At 42.3% G+C, this 23,504-nt stretch overlaps 1 protein-coding gene and 1 long non-coding RNA gene across 7 annotated transcripts in view; both read right to left on the bottom strand.

Moving 5' to 3' along the window:
- Positions 1-871, bottom strand: part of slit2 (slit homolog 2 (Drosophila)) — a 112,105-nt gene extending 111,234 nt beyond the window's left edge. For all 6 annotated transcript variants that reach the window (XM_058067227.1, XM_058067253.1, XM_058067263.1 and 3 more), the window contains exon 1: positions 54-871. In XM_058067227.1, coding sequence (XP_057923210.1) covers positions 54-265 — 212 coding nt within the window. In that variant the 5' untranslated portion in view covers positions 266-871. The remainder of the gene's footprint in view (positions 1-53) is intronic.
- A 3,105-nt stretch (positions 872-3,976) lies between these two features.
- Positions 3,977-23,504, bottom strand: part of LOC131129606 (uncharacterized) — a 38,265-nt gene continuing 18,737 nt past the window's right edge. The window contains exons 3-4 of the long non-coding RNA XR_009129855.1: positions 4,766-4,872; positions 3,977-4,608 (exon numbers count right to left, since the gene is read on the bottom strand). This is a non-coding gene — a long non-coding RNA (uncharacterized LOC131129606). The remainder of the gene's footprint in view (positions 4,609-4,765; positions 4,873-23,504) is intronic.

Genomic DNA, 23,504 nt, shown 5'->3' with positions numbered 1-23,504 from the left:
AGTGTTTTTCTAAGTGCAACAAAAAGGAGTAAGATTGAAGTAAAGGGACTTACAGCCTCTCCGTGTTGCGGGGTATGTTCCGGGGCACGTTGCGGAGCCCTTGACCGTGACAGTCCACCGTAGTGCCGGTGCAGGAGCACTGGGTCGGGCACGGCTGTCCGGCTGCCCCCCTTCCACACAAAGCGAGAGCCAACAGGGCCACCAGCAGCCCCAGCGCTGAGACCGGAGATCGACCGTGGCCCGCGGGGTTCAGGGCTCCCAGCATTGCGGCAAGTGGAAAAAAGGGAACCAAAAAAAAAAAATAGCGAGAAAGAGAGAAAAAAGATCCTTGAAAGAGTTCACCAAACTCAGCGGGATGCCGTCCTCCTTGTCGTTTCTTCAATTTCACGTCCTATATTTACATTTGGATCCTCTGGGGCTGTAGATGGATCAAGTTGGGTTCCCCCCAGAAGGGATCTAGAAGAAGCGGTTGAGCGGCTCTGTGGCAGCGCTAGAGCGGCGTAAACTTCCACATGTCCCCGGCTCGCAGCGGCCAAATCCACCCCCCTTTTTTCGGAGCCTCGACCCTTATTGTCCTGATCCAGGGAAACGTCTCACACGCACAAACACACTTTCAGTGCACCTCCTTGTACAGAAACACACACACACACACACACACCCTCACACACATATACTCCAGGTAAGGCTTTCTTGGGATTATTAATTCGCAACAGGCGTCCAAAACGAGGAGGCTGCGGCGCCGTTTTCTCCCCCACTCAAAAATGGGTATTTTGAAGAGGTAGTGGTTCCAAACACTTGGTCACAGCCTGGCACAGGTACGGGTGTGGGTAGTGTGTAGGAGCCCGGCTGAGAGCTGCGCGCAACACCACAAGCTCACTGAATGAGCCTGGTGCGTCAAAGCGCTGCGGTCCAGAATGTGTGGTAGAGAGACACCAAGGAGGAGAGAGAGAGGCTGGGAGAGAGAGACTGTGTGTGTTTGAGAGAGAGAGAGAGAGAGAGAGAGAGAGAGAGAGAGAGAGAGAGAGAGAGAGAGAGAATGACAAGGTAGACACACACACACACACACACACACACAAACACACACCACCTGATGCTTTATTTAGCCGTCTCCCCTCCTTTGCAAGGTGACAAAAATGGGGAACACCCATCTAACACTGGAGTTTAGTTGCAGGACTTCCAAGTAGCCCTAATAACCATGTGCTGTATCTAAGACACCGAGAGGCCATGTTGCTTTTTTAGCATGCTGGGGGCGTCAGTGTCTAGTTTGCAGGACACATTAATAGGACCGTGTGAGGATTTACACTGGGCTTTTAACGTTATGCATTACTAGAACAGGAAGAGCTGCGTTCACGTTGCAGCCGGGTCTATTTTCGGTAGAGAGCGCCTCCATCAAAACATGTCTCTTCAATAAAATGACAGACTATTTATAGATGCGTGTACATGACTATGTTGAAGAATCTTGTGTAGTAAAGGTTAGAAGTACGAGATTGTATTCAAGTTGTCAGACAGACACTAAGGTACACTCACATGAGGGAATTTGTAACACGCTTGGTCAGGTTTGACACCTAAAGTCCAGCTGGTTTGACTAGTGTGGTGTGGTACAATTCCCTGAAGCGGTGGACCTTGCACAGCTTATGCACAAGAATCATCAACTTGTTAATGACCTTCCGTAATCCTTAATAGCCACCATCATGCTACTAGAAATACACACCATTCTTCATGATCTTTACATAATGCACAGTCTGTAATTTGTATGTGATGGCGAAGAGTGAGCTCTAACTTACTGTCAAAATGACTGAACATACAGACCAAATACCTGTATACCTACGGACTGCAGCTCTCCAGCCCCTGGGGCAGCACTCATGCAGCCTCAGACCCTGAAACAACTATAAGCAAGGTAGGCAAGACATACTTTTCTTGGTAGTCCCTTGTGTTGCCAGCTATTTAGACTCTACTGTCTGTGTGTTGTGTCATTTTCATTCATTCATTCATTTTCTACCGCTTTTTCCTTCGGGGTACACCCTGGACTGGTCGCCAGCCAATCACAGGGCACATATAGACAAACAACCATTCACACTCACATTCATACTTATGGACAATTTGGAGTCACCAATCAATCATTCATTTTCTACCGCTTTTTCCTCACGAGGGTCGCGGGGGGTGCTGGAGCCTATCCCAGCTGTCTTCGGGTGAGAGGCGGGGTACACCCTGGACTGGTCGCCAGCCAATCACAGGGCACATACAGACAAACAACCATTCACACTCACATTCATACCTATGGACAATTTGGAGTCGCTAATTAACCTAGCATGTTTTTGGAATGTGGGAGGAAAACGGAGTACCCGGAGAAAACCCACACATGCACGGGGAGAACATGCAAACTCCACACAGAGATGGCCGAGGGTGGAATTGAACCCTGTTCTCCTCGCTGTGAGGTCTAACCACAAGACCGCCATGTTTTGTGTCATTTTCAGTGGATAGTAAATCGGTACTTCTATTCAGGCTTACACTGATTACTGTAAATTATATCAAAGCTTTGTTTCTATAGTAACCAGCGTCATCCAATGGACAGCGGAGTAGTTTCAGTGGCAGATTACTATCACTGTCCTGCTCCACTGAAAGACTGAGTTGATCATTCCTTCCTCACGTCATGCTGCTTTTCATCACAACAAGAAAGTGATAAAAACACACAAGACTGTCCAAAAAAAATTAGCAGCGGGTGTCCCTGCAGTCCAACCCTGCAGACACAACTGTTTGATGACTGTTTTGATAGTAAAGGTTGCCGACCCCTGGTATATAACTTATAACTCCGTTAATATGGCATACATTATATGATTACACCTATTTGCTATGACTTTTGCTATGACTTCTAGCATCACAAGTACATTTAGTTTGTCTTTTCTTTTTACATTTTGCACCCCAAAAAATCAGCATCCTGGACAACCACCCTTCAATGGGGCACAATTGTGACCGATGCCATTCCTTCATTAAGGAAGAGCAAAAGCAGAAGAAAAGTACAAAGGGAAGTGACACAGCAGTGCTTAAGGCAATAGAGCCTGTTTGGACATAGCCTACCTGTCCAAACATTTTATGCACACTTGCCTCAAACAACCAACACCTGAAACACAGGTCAAGCTACACATCGTCTGCAGATAATGGGAGAGAATGGTGAGCATGAACTACTGAGTGCATTTCATTTCTGAGAAGCACATAGTGATGACACACATAGCACATAGTCACACCTAGACTGCTGCCATTAACAAATAATGGTGCTGCCCCTTACTTTTCCTGTAGTGCCACCATGAGGTTCACTTGGTCATTAGACTATGCTGACACTATTCATAAATGAATACTCAATGAGGGGTTGGCAACCTTTACCAGATAAAGATCCATTAAGCCACAAAGCATTTCATAGCTTTAACTTGTTCCAGCAACAGAAGTGCATAGTGCATGTGTAGGACTACATTGAAATCATTTAAAGGGGACATATTGTGCTTTTTTCCCACTTTTCCAAAATATAATTGTTATTAAATTGTTTTATTGTCATGTTAAACAATGCCAAAGTAAGTGAGTTGCAAGTGAAAGAAGTTCGGTTTCAGAGAGTTGTTTCAAACACCAAGCTTTGTAACGTCAATGCAATCCAGGCTTTCTTATATGGGCATGCCCAGATACGCTGTAGGGTAATTCACACAGAACTGGACTATTTGCCAAACTGTGGCTGAAGCCTGACGCCTTTGTGTCAGAAGAGCAATCTGGAAGTAATAATTTATCAGGGTCCTAACTGGGTCTATTTTGTGTAAGTAATCGAAAGGAGCGGTTGTCTGTGTAGCATGATAGAGTGTGCATGCATGCAGTGGGTGTACTCAATTAAAATACTGGTACCATGAAAAATGTGTAACGACTGCATTTCCACCACTTTTATTGTCAACTCCTATACTGAAAAAATTAGAAAGTGGCGTTCGGCAGAAGTCCTCGGGAGCCCTTGAGAGTGTGACCAATCACAGCAGAGTCGTGGCTGGGTGGAATAATTACAAACAGACGGTTTTGCTGGGAAACACAGGTGGAATAGGTGCAGATTCTGGAAGAAAGCTTTCTATACAGGTTATTGTGTGTAGCTGCTCTATAGGAGCACACAACTATTCTTCATGTGTGAACAGCTTCGCCCTCCCAACAATACATGCAGCCACAACAGTAGAAGCTGTAGTAAGTTTGGAGCGTCCATTCACTTCTTGAAAGTATGTTTTATCTGCTCAACCGTCCATCGTAGTTCCGAAATCACTCTTATTTTTAGGGACATATTCATGGTTATGGATAGAGACGCCTTTTTCATATCTCACAGCACACACTGGCCTCCCTCTCCCTTCCTTTGCTCAAATCCAAATTCCAATTCCAAATGCAGTCTAGATGTATTCACAGACGTGCGGTGAGTCAGATATTTCAATCTCTTTTCGAGAATACCCATTTCCTCCAATTACGGTACTCGGCATGGGAACTGCAACAGGAAGACTGAAGAGCCGCCAGTTGGCGACCACAGTACTAGACCATTCAAGCCTCCCTGAATCTGAATTTTTCACCGTACCAAGACACGTTGGCCGATGCGTCCATCTTCTGCACAAAAATCCACAAAGACATTCATGGATGAATTTGGTATGAAATAACTGAAAGCTCTGAGTGCGGAGAAGTTTCTCATCATATCGAAACAGAGCACAAAAAGTGATATGATCCCAGCTGGATGTTTCATAATGACCGTCTCTGATCTACTGACCTTTACAAGCTGCCAGTGCATCAGGATTTGTTTTGAGGGATGCACCACGGTACCGGCGAGCTAATCTGTGGCATAGCAGCTGCTCTGGAATTAGTAGCATCCTCGTCCTGTAGATGGAGATGGAGATTAGATGCTCTAATAGTGGCTCTGTTCTTGATGTTTACCAGTTAATATAATAATTGAATGGATTCTTCTTCTTATTCGTCAGGCTCCTCCAGAAGATCCAGCAAAGACGGCCCTTATTTTAGCATTATACCCAACAACCTTGATGTCTGTTAAGGCCAGAAATTCATAATTTGCATTTTACAGAGATGCCAAAATCCTTTGTAAAACAACATTTTGTTAGCGCAAGTAAATACTGCTCACTAATAAACAAAAACCTAAAAACAAAACCTAATTAACATTATTTCAGAGAAAAAAAAACTTATTAGCATATTCAATTCATGAAAAAATTCATTTAAAAAAATCATAAAAAACCGAAATGCTCTATCATACAAAACTAATCATGTTATATTCATGTTGTTACATTTGAAATTCTGTAATATAGGAGTAGGGTTGCACAAGTTCAAAATGCATGTTTTTCCCCCATTCCCCCAAAATTAGTTTTCAATTACATTTTTTAAAATAGTGAGTTAAAAATCAGACTTTTTTTAAAATCATTATCATTGTTGAGAGGATATTTGTTTCATTTTATTACATTTAGATGAATTTATTACAATTATTTCATTCATCTTTTTTATTTTCAATACAGATTGTCCCCCTTCGGGTTATGGGTGAGTTGGAGCTATCCCAGCTGAGAGGCGTGGGGTACACCCTGGACTGGTTGATGGCCAATTGCAGGCACATCATTTATTATTTTAATGATCAAAACGTCCTCCTTGCCAAACTTTATCAATCTTTTGCTGAAAACTGTGACACACAGCATTAATAGTATAGTCTATATCGTAAATACTATATATCCCAATTTTTTTTTTATTTTGTGTACCCCCAGAGCCTTTTTGTCATACCATGAGTACTCCCATATTTGTACGTGTTGAAAATGTTCCAAAAGTAGAACGTCACACAAATGTTTTGATTTTAGCAAAGCTGTGCCACAGGTTATTGTCTCCCTTGGGAAACTAGTTTATAGTGCACATGTTCCATTTTAACTCCGGTTTCCTCCCACATTCCAAAAACATGCTAGGTTAATTGGCGACTCCAAATTGTCCATAGGTATGAATGTGAGTGTGAATGGTTGTTTGTCTATATGTGCCCTGTGATTGGCTGGCGCCCAGTCCAGGGTGTACCCCGCCTCTCGCCCGAAGACAGCTGGGATAGGCTCCAGCAGCCCCCGCGACCCTCGTGAGGAAAAAGCGTCAGAAAATGAATGAATGAATGAATGAATGAATGTTCCATTTTATTGACTGGATTAATATGAAATGACAATATTTGTATAATTAAATGTTTCCACGTACCCCTGCAATTTGCTCACTGTACCACACAAACGCAATGGTGATTGATCAACAAAATGTTTACGTAATTTACACACCCCTTTTGGACTAATTATTAGTTCAAATACAACATTTTGGGGGGGCTTTAATGTGTCCCGATGTGGAATTTGGCAGGTTGGGAGCGTTGGATGGCTGCTAATGAAATCCCGTCTGTCCAATGCAATGTTGATGCTCCTCAAATCAAGCCTGTTGATTTAGGAACTGTTTGTGTTATCTTCGTTTTATGGCCACGCAATAAAGCTGAAGGTGTGGGGGTCAGAAAAAGAGTGCGTGTGTGTGTGTGTGTGTAGGTCAACCACCTGGCCTCTAAACAGCTGCTACTGAGACACATGCTGTTCAAAGCTCATCCTTACTTGAACACACAAACACACACACACAGTCACAGGGCAAATGTGTGTATTAATTAACAGCATTCACAACAGCGTGTGTGTTTGTGCGTTGCCTGATTATCACATCATTAAAAAGCAATGATGTTTGTGTATGGACCGGCACTGTCAACACTGAGGCCGGTTGCACAGCTGTATTGAGACACACAAATCGGGATATGCTCACAGTTCCATGCCAAAACACACAAAACAACAACAACAACATTACAAAACCAAACACTCCACCTCCTCCTGTCTCAAGTTTCATTCCTTTGCGCTGTCAGTTTTGTGAGGATGTGAAGCATCCGTGAGGAGCAACTGACCGAGGCCCTCGAGGTGTATGTGAGTGAGGGGCTTTATACATACATGAATGCATACACACAAACAGCAGCCTGAGGAGTTGCTGGGAGGATGAATGGGATCTGCATGAGGAGACTGGTATGTCGGAAACTGTCGCTGGAGGAAGGTGAGTCTGGTTTCACATGTCAGTTGTATGTGTTGTTGTTGGGAAAATAATCACCACATGTCACATGTAAGAAATTGCAGTTAAACATCTGCAACAACATACTTTGCCGGCCCATTTTTTCAATTTGATCAACTGAAAATAGATCAACTGATACTTAGTTGTAAAAGTTTGCTCACCTTCTGTTGAGCTTGCATATATAATCCTCCATGTTGGCCACCCTGACCTGCCCTTTTAGCAGGTTAAAGTGCACCCAAATTCCTGTTCTACCAGCAGACAAATAATGCAAAGAGGCTCAAGTAAGGTTTACAATTTAACATTAAAAAGGAGTAGATCCAAGCAATTGTAATGCCGGCACTGGAGTGAACAGTCAGCCCACCAGCCCAGCCAAGGAGTAGCAAAGTCCAAGCGAACTTCAAAGTGAAACTGAATTCCTCTTCCTCCTGCTGCGAAGGCAATGGCAATCATCACAAAACGTCCTTTAACTAAAAAAAAAGAAAATACGTCATTCATACGTCAATATTCATCAACATGTGTTATATGTCTATATAGGCACTGATTCACCATCATTTTTCTCATAGTCAAAGATGGCTCAGCCTCATTTATGAATATACATTTGATTTAAAAGCATCCATTCATTTTCTACTGCTTATCCTCACAAGGGGAGCCGGCATGCTGGAGCCTATCCCAGCTGTCTTCGGGCGAGGGGTGGGGTACACCCTGGACTGGTCACCAGCCAATCACAGGGCACATATAGACAAACAACCATTCACACTCACATTCATACCTATGGACAATTTGGAGTCGCCAATTAACCTAGCATGTTTTTGGAATGTGGGAAAAAAAACGGAGTACCCGGAGAAAACACACAATGTCAATGTTTTGTTCATATACATAGCTTAGCATAAATTGACCAACATTAGACTGATTCTTTAACGCATAAAAACATAGAAATGTTGTCCTCCTACATTCTTCAATTTTTCACTATGCAGGGGTCGGTGGAAAAAGTTTGTGCATCCTTGTTCGAGATGGATGAATGGATAGACAGAAGAAAATATACATTCCTCACTGCTGCTTTACGTCTATTTTTCCATCTTTGATGCATACCTTGGAGAGCAGAGGGCAGCAGAAGTGAGTGAATGAATTATAGACAGTTGTAAGCTTCGGTGAAGACATGGGTCTTAACTCCTGATGCAGTGTATAATTCACCGCTCTGCTCAGATGAGGCTTCATACGAGACAACTGTATCCCCCCCCACACACACACACACACTCTGTCAGATGATGTGAGGGATAATGTGTGGACTCCTGCGTCCTGAGAATAGTGTGAGTAGTTCAGGTGCAAATAAATCCTTCAAGGCTTGGAACCGACAAAACAACGTCAATGCTTGAGTTGATGAGATTGGCTGAGGGAAGAAAATGATTTGAGGAGGTTTGAGAAAAGGGTAACGACGGTGCAGAGAAGTGTAGAGGGAGGGCATGAAAAATATGTGGGGAATCTTTTGAGAGAACGAGGAGAAGAAATACGGGGAGGCGAGGGTGCGAGAGGGAGGTGTGTCCAGCAGAGAGTGTGGGAAAAATCAATACGCTCTATGGAACGACTGGAAAAGACAACGTCTGCTGCCCACTCCGTGCTCATGTTAAGTGTTTGTCCCTTTGTGCACACTTCGAAATAACATATCTACACATGACCGCATACACAAAATAGACAAAAGTAATCAATCAGTGTCAGATAGTCCTAAATTTGTTTGTGTTGTTGTGGAAAAATAATCACCACATGTCACGTGAAAGAAATTGCAGTTAAACATCTGCAACAACATACTTTGCAGGCCCATTTTTTGAATTTGATCAACTGAAAATAATTTGTGCACCATATCCTTCTCCAGGAAAAGCGCTGATACATTGTTGTAAAAGTTTGATCACCTTCTGTTGAGCTTGCATATATAATCCTCCATGTTGGTCATCCTGACCTGCCCTTGGGTGAAGTGCACCCAAATTCCTGTCCTACCAGCAGATAAATAATGCTAAGAGTCTCAAGTAAGGTTTACAATTTAACATTAAAAAGGAGTAGATCCAAGCAATTGTAATGCCAGCACTGGAGTGAACGGTCAGCCCACCCAGCCCAGCCAAGGAGTAGCAAAGGTGAAGTGAAATTTATCGAAGCGATAAATTAGTACTTTTCCGTTCTCAAAACCAAGGTCCATAAAGGCAGACTGCATTAAAAGCTTCTTTATGCATTGCTTGGCAGTCCTTCCAAAGTTCACATGGTGTGCAATTCTCCACCAAAACACTAGAGGGCGATGATTTCCAGCGACCATGACACACGTCAACTATTTAGCTCGCTTTCTTCATCAACAATGTCAATTTGAGAGTTACAGAGTGTTATCGAAGATGGAACTAATCGGTGTGTTACAACTTTTATTTCAAATGTTAATCACTGACTGGAAGATGTTGCTGTTGGTGGACCAGATGTATGATATTATTCATTTTTTAGCTACAGTGAAGTATTCAAATACATTTGGCAACATAGGTGTCCTTTAAAACCACACCTTGCGGTTTTAATATATCAAGACAAATGCTGATGAGGATAGAAGAATGTTGTTCATGAAGCTAATGTGATTTAGTATACTGATATATGTATATAGTATGTACAGTGTGTATGTAATGTATGCATATTTCTACTGTAATTCCTGGATTTATTGTTGACTTAGTGTTCGAATAGTTGAGATAATAATGAGTTGTCATGTTGTTTATTGCAAATGGGTTGGTCTCTGTGCAAAGTGGACCAAATATACATTGCACAATACTCGGTGGGTGCTTGCATAATTTCAGGATTGGCTTTAGAGGCCTATTTAAAGGACCAAACAAGGCTAGCATTGTTAGTCCAGTAAACGGTATCATGCCACGTTTATCACGTGAACAACGTCTCTGGGTACTGGGTATGATGGTGGAGGCCAGTTTGAGCTAAAGTGATATAGCCAGGCGTACGGGCTGTTCCCGTCCCACAATCAGAAACCTGCATGAACGCCACAACTCTGGAAAATAGACAGCGTCCAGGGCTCCCGACCCGGGATCGTTACATCCGGTTGCAACACCTGCGAAATCGGTTTCACCGTGTTGGTCGTAGGTCATCAGGAACAACACTCAGATCAGCAGCCCCACTGTCTCGATCTGGTATTGACTATTGTGACTTTGTGGTTGGCAGGTGCCATTTTCTTCAAGTTTTTTGTTTGGAAATTATTCTTTTAACATAGTTTTTGTATCCTAAATATAAGATTCATATGAGGAAAATCCAGTTTAGGGCTTCAAAATAAAAAAAAAAGTTTCTATTACTGTCAGTGTACATTAGCATCCTTCTGTCAGTGATATAAGAAAGGACAGATGGAGCAAAGTAACATCTGCATTCTTTCCTGCTTCCATACAGTATGTCCTCACTAACTTCAGAAATGTCATTAAAATCTATAAGGTCACACACAAGCCAACAGCTGAGGGCGAAGACTTTTTGTAGAAAGTCCCCCTTTGCTCTTTCTCTCTCTTCATTAATGTGTGGAATGGTCATATTTTAGCACGCCTTCAGGCTAGCGCCTCTCACCAAGCGTCCACTCCATGTTTGGGAATTCTAAAGCAGGCTCAGTCGGCCTTTGTCCAAAAACCCACTCCCAAATTCAGTCCCTCCATCTACGCCCCCCAAGCGCTTCACGGCCTGACAGAGGATGATGATGAGGAGGGGGTCTGAAAGCTGCCAGTCATGTACTTATCACCCCCCTGTCAGTCAGCCCATTACTTAATTTTTCCTTCCTCACCCTCCGATGTGATGCCTGCTTTGTCCGTTAAAAGGGGGTTCATGGAGGTCCAGACAGCAGGGGGGTAATTATGACATATTTAGTAAAAACGGACCCTCAAACACACAACCAAGATGTATTCATGAGCTGCTTTTACACAACAGAAATATCCAGGGTTTTTGCACCTTTGAGTTTTAAGATAAGATAAGATATGCCTTTATTCGTCCCTCAGTGGTGAAATTTGCATTGCACAGCAGCAAGAGTACAGAATCAGTTAAGCAGTACAAAATACACAATATAGAAAAATAAACAATATAAACAACCCAAGTATTAACAAAATCAACAGTTTTTCCCAGAGTTATATACAATACAGTATGTAGATAATATGAAACGAGATGACATATATGACCAGTCTATACACTGAGATCTTGTTAGTGAGTTAATATGAGGCATTATGGAAATACTTCACATAGAACTTAGTATATTGCATTTAGAGCCCTTAATATTGCACATGGAGGTTGATCATATATTGCACAGTGAATGGGGTCTGGAGTAACTATACTGACTATAAAAGCAAGTATTACACAGATGTACATAGTGGTGTTTAATTTTACAATTCCACTCAAACATTGCATCCTGCGATGAGAGACTGGACCAAATACAGTATAAGCAAAAAGAAAGAAGTGACTTTTCTTCCTGCCACTCACACCCGAGAGTGAGTGGCAGTAGCAACACAGTAACCCACTATGACCTCCTGTGTAACAAGGATGCTAGGATTTCCACTTTTTCGAGAGGATGACGGATGTAACTAAATGAATCACATCAATAACCCCACATTCCAATATGGCGCACAGACAGACTTAAACAAGATGGACAGAGTGACCTTCCTGCGAAGCCCCGACCTCTCTCACAGCGGGTGACGCAGCCTTGCCCCCTGCACTGTTCCGTCAGCTCCTGGTACTTTGGCACACTTGTGTATTTTCAATGCGTTCCTACGAGGGCACGGTAAGTTCACCCATGATGACCTGCTTAGTGGAATCGGTCGGGGAAGATGGGGGGGGGGGGGGGGGGGGGGTTGTTAAGGTAATGTGCTCGGGAAACTGCTTGCCAAGGTGTACTCTGGACCAGCTGGCACATCTCTTTGCCCCTGGCTTTGCTGGGTCCCGGGGAAGTAACCCAGACCAGCTCGGCCTGTTTCCACATTCCCTACCAGCTCCCTCAGCTTCATCAAGTGCCTCAGCTGCTCTCCACTTCCTGCCCGCTCTGACCTCAAATAAGCCATTTAAGACAAAAATAAAACTCCTGCTGAAGCAGTATCACAGTAAATATGTCCCCTAGGTGACTTTAGTGGACCGATATGTAGAGGACAGGAAGTGGCGTTGGAGGTTCAGAGAAGGTTATGACCCCTGTTATTATTAGCATTATGTTATCATTATTGGGCCTTTTGTTAGAACATTTAAACCTGAAATAAATGCTTGTTCTGATGATGTAGTGTCTGACACTAGTGTCCAATGTAGAATTCAGTACCGAATTCCATTAGAACAATTAGAATACCTCTTATGTTTTGTTTTAATTTTAGCTATTTTAGTGAGGAACGACTGTACAATATGGTCATTTAATATTGGAATAGAATACAAAAACGAAATATTGTTTTTGTGTGTGTTTATGTGTGTGGTCGTCAAAAAAGATGCTGATTGGCGCTGAAGTTCCATGGTGGGAAGCTTTGCTTCAAAGACTGGCTGACATTCACCTTTCAAAGCCCCCCAGTTTGATTCACACACTTCAAACCTCTGCATTACTGAATGTTTTGCCTGCACACGTATAAAAACAACATGCCTTTACCCTGCTAGATAAAATTACAATAATATGAAAACAGCCAACACTGAATGAGTTCATACGAACACTGAGCATCGTTTTGGACACATGAGGAATTCTAACCAAAATGCATGCTAACTGAATCAATTTGTCCCATAAGGAATAATGTAAATCTAATTCATCTGTCCTTTCCAGGAAGTCAAAAATGTTAACACAAAACACATTTTCTAGAGTTTTATAGTTTTACATGCAGTAAACAATTCCAAGTGCATATAAGTATATATACTGTATTTTCTGCACTATAAGTTGTTCCAGAGTATAAGTCTCACAAGGCCAAAGATGCATAATTAGGTAGAAAAAATCATACATGAGTTGCACTGGAGTATAAGTCGCATTTTCATTCATTCATTCATTCATTCATTAATTTTCTACTGTTTTTCCTCACGAGGGTCGCGGGGGTGCTGGAGCCTATCCCAGCTGTCTTTCGGCGAGAGGCGGGGTACACCCTGGACTGGTCGCCAGCCAATCATAGGGCACATATAGACAAACAACCATTCACACTCACATTCATTCATTCATTCATTCATTTTCTACCGCTTTTTCCTCACGAGGGTCGCGGCGGGTGCTGGAGTCTATCCCAGCTGTCTTTGGCCGAGAAGCGGGGTACTGGTCACCAGCCAATCACAGGGCACATATAGACAAACAACCATTCACACTCACATTCATACCTATGGACAATTTGGAGTCGCCAATTAACCTAGCATGTTTTTGGAATGTGGGAGGAAACCGGAGTACCCGGAGAAAACCCACGCATGCACGGGGAGAACATGCAAACTCCACACAGAGATGCCCGAGGGTGGAATTGAACCCTGGTCTCCTAGCTGTGAGGTCTGCGCACTAACCACTAGACCGCTGTGCCGCCCTCTCACATTCATTAAGTCGCATTTTTTGCGGGTACTTTATTTTACAAACTTTACAAAATTTCACTACTTGCAGCTTGTCGTCAGCAGAATATGATTTTCTTTTGGGGGTCTTTTGTGTTCTATCGTTCTGAGTTGTCTTTGTAAGCCAACTTCTACAAAATATAATCTTAATTTCTTCTTTAAATATTAAATATTAAATTGTTAAGGAGTAGAAGATATTGGTGCAAAAGTCTAGAGTGCCCTCTTGTGGCTGTCTGTGAAATTATATATATTTTTTTTTCATTCATAAATTGCTCTTGAGTATAAGTCGCAGTACAGCAACTTATAAAAATACAGTAAATTATGAATTAAAGTGATAAATGAACATTTAAGATGACTTTTACCTTCACTGAAGAGAGATTCCGGATGTGACCGTTCCCCAAAATCCATTGCGGCAGCAAACACCACATGGACGCCACCTTCCTGTTTTTTCACAAGTTATTTCTTGAATCCAGTAATGTTTCATATCAAACTTTGCTAACACTCACGTCTTCAATTAAGGCAAAAGTCACCTTAAATGTTAAAATTAAATAAAATTGTCCCTTTCATTCCGCATTTATATGGATTTATGTGCATTTTGAACTTTGAACTCATTCATTCATTCATTTTCTACCGCTTTTCCTCACGAGGGTCAAACAACCATTCACACTCACATTCATACCTATGGACAATTTGGAGTTGCCAATTAACCTAGCATGTTTTTGGAATGTGGGAGGAAACCGGAGTACCCGGAGAAAACCCACGCATGCACGGGGAGAACATGCAAACTCCACACAGAGATTGAACTTTGAACTTTTGAACCTATTTGAGAGTCAATCACTGATGATATCATAGCTGGGCGACGTAACCGACTTCGGTTCCGGTTGCTATTTTCTTAGCTCTACGTTATGGGTTATTTGTGATAAAAATACATTAAGAACACAGTTAGACACACACAGTGTATTAATAACATGTGCTGTATCGGACGCTGACCAGAAAATGTATGAAAAATTTTGGTGTCAATCTTCAATGTCAACTGAAAAACACACAAACCGAGGTTCCAATGTATTTCCAGCCTGGGGACCGGGATGATTCAACATGACAGAGTACTGTTAATAACACAATGACAAAAATGTTGAACTGAAAGATATGAATTCAGGCAGGGTGAATCTGTATGCTGAGATATGGTATCAAATGAGTTTGATAATAAAAACGGGTATCATGTCCTCAGAGTACCTTTAGGGAAATCTATCCTCACCACCATCATCTTTTAACATTTAGAAGAGTTTTCATCTTGTATCCTTAATGCTGCTCGTGGGTTTCAGAGGTGTGCTATTATTAGTGCGAGTCAGGCAGCTTGAAAATATCACTGAGTTATAACAGACTGATGAGTTTTTACTTACTGAGTTGACTGCCGACGTTTATAGTTATAAAAATGTTGAAATCAGAACTCTTGCACAACCGTTAATGCCGTTAAAGTGTTATCAATGAAGCAGACAGCAACAATATGTCGTGATTTGACCTTTTAAAAGGTTCAATGTCATGCTGATGCTACACTTCTTTTGAATATAGTGACCCCAGAACACCTGATTTAGTGTTTCTTCCAGGACACCTCTCATTCTCTTCACCACAAATAGTTAGTCTTTTGCATGTTCAGTGGAAAGCTGATATGGGAAGCTGAATTTTTAAATGTTTGTATACCTACAACTGGAGTGCCTGTCCAAGTGTGAAATTACACAACCATGTCATTTTTTTTGAGCTGCCTATATTTCGGGAAATGTGTCTTCTTGAAAAACACTCTGATTTAGTGCAGACTGTCACGTAACTATCTGTCTAATTGACACAAGACTGCTCTCACAATGTGTTTCTCCACCTGTGACTTGAAAAAAAGTCAACTACACAAAACTACTATCGTGTACCCCCCACCCCCTGCATTTTCCGCATTTGTTCCATAGAACAACGGCATAAACAGAGTGAGCCCCTGTGTCAGTCATACAGTTTCTTTGTCTTGGAGGGTAGAGGCGGGGTAGGTAGCATACACACAAAGTGTAGAAGAATGTAACATAGTAGAAATTTAATGAGTAGAGGTCGCGGGGGGATGCTGGAGCCTATCCCAGCTGTCTTTCGGCGAGAAGCGGGGTACTGGTCACCAGCCAATCACAGAGCACATATAGACAAACAACCATTCACACTCACATTCATACCTATGCACAATTTGGAGTCGGCAATTAACCTAGCATGTTTTTGGAATGTGGGATGAAACCGGAGTACCCGGAGAAAACCCACGCATGCACGGGGAGAACATGTAAACTCCACACAGAAATGCTTGAGGGTGGAATTGAACTCGGGTCGTTGCGTAGCTATGGTTGTTTGTCTATATGTGCCCTGTGATTGGCTGGCGACCAAGTCCAGGGTGTACCCCGCCTCTCGCCCCAAGGGAGCTGGGATAGGCTCCAGTTTCAGTTGTGACTGAGAATCCCAAAGTTAAATTCAAATATTAACAAACATTCATAAACTAATTGGAAGAAGAAAAAAAAGCATAGCTAGACAACAACAATAAAAACCACAAAATTTGGGGATTTCTTTTCCTTTCCTGGGGCCAACTAAGGATGCAAAAGTGACAAACAAGAAGAAAGGACGACAGAAGCTAGAGAAGGAAAATAAAGGGGCAGTGATTTTGTCCTCCACTGAAACCAGATGAGAAATGGGGATGTTGAAATGAAAGATTTGGGAAAAGCCTCATTAGGTTTCACTAAATGACCATGTATTCACCTATTAAATGTTCCTGCAGTTACTACTCATGTATTTCCTATTTACACATTTGCATGCAGAACAATACGTGCATTTCTGTGTGAACTACTGTGTGACTTCTCTGAAACAGATTCAGACCACATGTTTCTCAAACAAACAATCTTTGGAAAAGTCCCTTATAGCGAGCCAATACACCTCTCTTTCTCTCCATCATGTTTCCTTATAATGCTGAAAGCATCCATGTGTCTCAACTTGTCAATTTCCTCATCTGTCACACATCACGTCTGGCTGTGCGGCTTTTATCCTAACACGGTGCAAAGGATGGACTTGTCTCAGCATGAAGTTCACTATGGAAAATGGACTTCCTGCCGAGAGTGTATGATGCCGACCTATTGACCTATCGCCTCGGTGAAACACGATAAGGGGAAGCACAGTTGGTAAGTCGGGCAAAATGAAAGAAAGGCTAATATTTACAGTTTCAATGTGGCTACCGCATGATGAGAAAAAGAGGAGGAAAGACTCCGAGGGATGCCACATGAGATGATCCGTGGAATAAAAGAAAGGCTGAGAGAAAATAAGAGCGACAGCAGAGATAAAAACCAGGGGATAAACATGAAGGGGCAGATAAGTGAAAAGATTCAAAGGAAAGGAAAGGGTGCCACCCTCACCTTTCTCTGTAGTGTTGTTGCCGTTACCGTTGCTGTGACAACACAAACAAACATCAGGCTGTGGTGTGTGCATCTTTATAATTACCTTTGTGAAGATGATAAGAAAGGAAATTGACGGGTACGTTTTGTCTAAAAAAAATGTTGTAATTAAAAGGTCCCATATTACAGAATACTCTACAGAGGTTCCACATTTTGTGCGTTTGTCCACTCCAGGCAGAGTGTGGCTCCAAGAAGTACAAATGTGTACTTTATCCACTTTTAATATGTACGTACACTGTAACTTTGCACTTGTCCAGTGTAATAGATGCCATATATTACATACAGTACAACAATTACTGGGACAGGAGGACACGAATATTAGCAAAACTAGCATAGCTATGTGAGCTACACTGTTAGCATGACATCACACTCATAACAACAACAATATGCTCAGTTAGCTAATTTCTAATCAAACTTACATCGCCAACATTTGAACCTAGCTGACGTATAGTTGGCAAAGCTGCAGGCTATATTTTAAGATATGTAGTGAAGCCTTTTTTCCCCTGTGACGTAGTTGGAATCTAAACAAGGCAGACTCATTTAGACTCGGGTAGGGTCAGAGACGCTATTAGGTCCTTGAGGAGGAAAGTTTTTCCGAAATCACACCAAGAAATTGAATTTTAAAAAGCAACCATTTGAGTGCCTCTTCTCTCAAAAGTGGAGGAGACGCTTGATTTTACAAAATTTTGCTTTTACAAGCTCCAGGAACACATATGGCTTACTCAAGCATCATCCGATACAACTCAAATTAATAAGAAGACGAGAAATAACAAAATGATCCATTGTGACAACATTGAAAATACAGTATGTTTGTGTAAATTGTTTTGATATAGATCAATTTCCGAAAAAATGTTAAAGATGATCGGTTCAAAATGGCACACCAAGAAACATCTACTCACATAAACTTTGACCCTCTGATATTAGCTAAGTATTCTGGCTTTGATATGATTCTAAATAACATTATTTATTCAGCAGAATTTATATTAGTGCGCTAGACCCGAGTTCGATTCCCAAGTCTGCCGTCTCTGTGTGGAGTTTGCATGTTCTCCCTGTGCATGCGTGGGTTTTCTCCAGGTAATCCGGTTTTCTCCCACATTCTAAAAACATGCTAGGTTAATTGTTGACTCCACATTGTCCATAGGTATGAATGTGAGTGTGAATGGTTGTTTGTCTATTATGTGCCCTCTGATTGGCTGGCGACCAGTCCAGGGTGTACCCCGCCTCTCGCCCGAAGACAGCTGGGATAGGCTCCAGCATGCCCTGCGACCCAGGTGAGGATAAGTGGCATAGAAAATTGATGGATGAATGAACCATAGGTATGAATGTGAGTGTGAATGGTTGTTTGTCTATATGTGCCCTGTGATTGGCTGGCGACCAGTCCAAGGTGTACCCCGCCTCTCGCCTGAAGACAGCTGGGATAGGCTCCAGCATGCCCTGCGACCCTAGCGAGGATAAGTGGCATAGAAAATGGATGGATGAATGAATGAATTTATATTCCCCTATACGCATGTTTAAGTAGAAACACACATGCACACACTGTACAAAGACATAGTGAAGACATCACAGATGTTTGGAAGAAATGAAGCATTTAACCGTGTGTGTATATGTATGTGTGTGTGTGTGTGTGTGTGGGGTGTGTGTGTGGCGGAGAATGCCTTGGCTGCGCTCCTGGTCGTGTGCAATGGTGAAGTCGACAAATTTCCAAACAAACACTACGGATACAATTAAGATGCAGAGACAGACAGAGAATAAAGTTCGCCACCATGCTGGTTGAATACGTCAACATGAAGAATTACACATTCCCAAAAAGCAAAACGACCTCCACGTTATTCATGGTGAATGGAAAAGACACTCAAACATCCATTACGTTGTGTATGTGATGAATGAAAACAGACAGAGTTTACTGTCCATGACACGATATTCCCAAATCATGGGAAATAATTATTTCCAGATCAGTGGAAGTGTGTAGAGTGATACCAGTCCGAGGCTTTCGGGTATGCAGACTTCCACATGTTGCTTATGCTGCTGCTGAGTCACACAACTGGCAACCACATACTGCTCTAGACATGGAAAGATATTTGGAACCTCGAACATGCATGTATGAAAACAGTTCTATCTTTTGATGTTGCTGGTCATCTGAGAAGTGATGACATAGTGAGGATGTTCATAAGCAAAAATCACTACAAGCGGAACAATGTATACTAGAACCTCCAGTTCCTTTCAGTTTGATGTCTTGTCTTGGTATTTGGCTTTGTTAGCCCTCTGTGTCCAGTGTTGCACCCCCGGGGGGACAAATTTTATCACACTTAATCCCACACACTAGCATGCATGCATGGTCTATTTTCACCATAGTTTTTAATTGTAGGGGTAATAACAACAATGCAGAAAGATGCTTTTACTGAAGTCTGGTATGTCTCGCCCTTGTTTCTCCACAAGTTCTCCCCCCAACTGAGCTCCATAATCCCAAGGTTTTTCAATCAGTCCTCACAACTACACCCCTGCTATTCCTGCACCCGCTGACTATCTGGCCCATCCACCACTGCAGAAACAGGCGATGAAGTGGATGCGCTCACCATCTGTGGCTCCATCATGGTCCCTTCTCTTCTCTTCCCTGAACCCTTCCCCAATATCCCATACGCTAATCAAAGCCAATGATGTGACTCTTTCTTCTTTGTCTGTCATCGCTCTAACCAAGTTCTGTTTGGTGGTTTTAATAATAAATTTGCATTGCAACTGGAACATAGGCAGTATACCAGACTCAGGGAGTATACCAGACTCACCTGTTGTAAAGCAATGCTGTTCTGGCAAAACAATCACATATTTTAGCCCAACTCATACATACTGTCTGACTAAGCTGTTGAACAGGACAGATCTAAAACACGATGAGCAGAAAGGGACAAGGAGAAGGAAGAACCACATGGACACCGCTTTTGTGTTTTGCTGTAACTGTGTTTCTCATCTTCCTTATCAAAGCGGCGGTACAACTTTCTTTGGTCCAATGGTGGGTTATTTTGCAGTCGTACTCAGCTGTAGCGGAGACTTGTGGTGCAACTGTGTTAATCGGCAAAGAACTGGATTGGACTAGTTTGTTAGACACTATGTTTGGCTGTAAGATAACTGAGACATATTTTTGATAGGGATGTTCCAATCAGGCGGCACGTGGTTGGCAAGTGGTTAGCGCACAGACCTCACAGCTAGGAGACTGGGGTTCAATTCCACCCTTGGCCATCTCTGTACGGAGTTTGCATGTTCTCCCCGTGCATGCGTGAGTTTTCTCGGGTACTCCGGTTTCCTCCCACATTCCAAAAACATGCTAGGTTAATTGGCCACTCCAAATTGTCCATAGGTATGAATGTGAGTGTGAATGGTTGTTTGTCTATATGTGCCCTGTGATTGGCTGGGGACCAGTCCAGGGTGTACCCTGCCTCTCGCCCAAAGACAGCTGGGATAGGCTGCAGCACTCCCGCGACCCTCGTGAAGAAAAAGCGGTAGAAAATGAATGAATGTTCCAATCAGGATTTTATGCTGCTGATACCGATCCTGAAATCTGCCAATACCAATGGCGATCACATACATGCAGTGTAAACGTCAAGCCAAACAAAGCCAATATGCCAACTCATGTTTTGTATTTCAAAATGCATGTAATTCTAGTCTTCTCACACTGAATAAAACACAGGTTTGCCCGCCTCTGCTGGGCCCCCCCCCGCCACATCTGCTGCCTACTGAACTGCAGATGCAGCAGACCCCCTCTTCTGTGTCCTCAGCATCCCGGAGAGGGGACAAAATTCCAGCACTCGTCTATCAGCTTGAAAAAAAAACAGGGTAAAAACTAAGGTACAGGAGTAGTTCATTTTTTTAAATCTTCATATCCTTGCTAAAACCGTACGTTTTTAAAATATAATAATAATATGGTATTATATCCTCAGAGAGAATTCACGCTGTTTCTGAATCACTGCAGATAAGTGGAGATGAAATGACTTCCTCTGTGTTTTGATTGGCTACTTACTACTTATGAAAATACACATTTTGAACCTTGAACATGGCACCATTCGCTGTGAAAATTGCATCTAATATCCACTCCAATGGGGAAAAAAAAGAGATCATATTATGTGTCAACCTTGTGGCCCAACTACTACTCCACTCCCACAGACAATAGCTTGTTGTTGTTGGGTTTATGGTCTCTTGTTTGTGGGTCTCTCTCCCAGGCCCAGCGTGCCGTGGACCCTGCAAGTCTGCTCACACAAATAAAGTTTAACAGGCCTCTTTTCAGTCCCACAGGAACTGTGAGCACACAGGACAACAGCTAGGCCGATTTCCATTATGTCAAAGTCCTATGACCTAATTGCATCCCATCTAATCAGCACCGAGTCTTCCACCGGGGGAAAAGATAGGTGGTGGGATGACTGACAATGACTGAAGCCTGCGCCAGCCTGCTGCATTGGAGCATGGGGCCATCATCATACGATACAGAGAGTACACACCCTCACAGTTTGATTCCTGCGCACAGTGTGAGGTCTGACACAGCAAGGGAAACATTGAACCAGCACAAGCGCGCACACCCCCTGCTGCTGGTTGGCTGCAACTGTCTTTTGCCAAACGAGACTGTGTTATTTGTTTCTTAATTGCTGGCTTCTCTTTAGAAAGACCTCGAAGAAATTGTCAAGTTTGATCAGTTCCTAAAACAAGACAAATAGGCATCCACACCAGACACCAACCAAGACAACAGATTTCATAACAAAAAAGCTGATAGAAACTACCCAGGCTTGTAAATTATGCTTTCTGTAATTTAATATTGCTACAATTATGAGCATTTCCTATAATAGCTCTCTGATGATAGTTCTCGTACAATATGTATTTTTCCGAATGTTTCATCTCATTTCTTATTATAATCATTATTTTACGTTATATAAAACAACTTCTATCTTGATGGTAGACTGGCTTTGACTCAAACGAGAGTTTTTCAATGATGTTCTAACAGTAATGTGTCTCTTGTGAAGTTCCAGGTTTTCATGATATCATGGAGCAAAAGCCTCCTTCCTAACTTCACAGAGCATTATTTGAGACAATTATTGGGTTGGATTTCATTGCAGGCGTACCTAATGCAGTAGCCAATAGTAAATATGTACTGTCTATATGCGTGAACTTTGACAGTGTGTTTAGCAGATGCTTTGAAAGTGAGACACATTTAAATACAAATTAAAGTGAATATCCGTATTTTAGTCCAGCCTGAGCAGCATCCAATCATTTATTTTCTATGCCACTTATCCTGCCTCAGCAGCATGTTTCTGGTAAATCTAATCAGGATCTCGAAAAAAAATCCAAGTGCAAGAAGTCATGTTTTGTCTCAGCTGTACTCAAAAGAAATTCCATAAAAAGAGGGAGGAAAGACTCAGGCCAAGAGGACAGCCACAGAAATGTAAAACAACTTTGACTTTTCTGCATTTTTATTCGGATACATCTGCAAAAGGAACAAAAGGCATTCAAAACCTGCACACACATATGCGCACACATAGAGTGACTGCTTGTAGGTGAACAGGGGTGAGCTAGGGAAAGTGTCTGAGTGTAAACAAAAGGCACAGTGATCAGGACCAGATTGGTGCAGATCAAACAGTAGTTGAACTGAGAGGATGGAAGGCCTCAGATGGACACATCAAACAACAAACTAATGTGAAGCCCACATTGCTCCGACATCTCTCGAACACACACACACTTCAACAACAAAGGAGGAATATGTGCATTCACATGCCAATACGACATCGAATGACACGCTCATGCACACAATAAGGTCATGTCTCATGATGGATGGACTGAGCTTGTGCGTGTGTAGCCCATTCCCTCTAATACATTAGAACAATACAGTGATAAAGATACATAAGAAATGAAAAAAACAAAGATAAAGCAAGATAAGCAAGTGATACGTAACAACCAGTACTGAATTTGACTACAGTAAACCTCGGATATATCGGATTCAATTCTTCCCACTGGTTTTGTCCGATATAAGCGAAATCCGTTATATGCGTATACCGGAAAATGCGTTCGTTTTACGCATATATCGGATTTATATCCGGTATATGCGTAAATCGGATTTTATCCGTTATAAAAAGGCACTTCCTTGACTATGTTTCCAATGTACCTGGACGCGCAGGCAACGCTGCAAACGCTGCAAATGACGTCGTATAGCGGCCTGTCACGATTCGGCGAATCGGAGCGCCACGATGTGGCCATCCGATATATGCGAGGGAAATTTAATGGAAATGCATTGGAACGGGACTGGAGATTTTGTCTGAAATAGGCGAAATCCGTTATAAAAAATCTGATATATGCAATGAATTTTTATTGGAAATGCATTACAGAAAAATTGGTTCTTTTTTATCTGTCCGTTGTGAGCGAATTTCCGATATATCCGAGTCCGATATATCCGAGGTT

The sequence above is a fragment of the Doryrhamphus excisus genome, chromosome 1 (assembly GCF_030265055.1).
Source record: "Doryrhamphus excisus isolate RoL2022-K1 chromosome 1, RoL_Dexc_1.0, whole genome shotgun sequence".
NCBI lineage: Eukaryota > Metazoa > Chordata > Actinopteri > Syngnathiformes > Syngnathidae > Doryrhamphus > Doryrhamphus excisus.
Note: the sequence above shows the minus strand (reverse complement) of the source record. Positions and strands in the feature narration are given on the sequence as shown.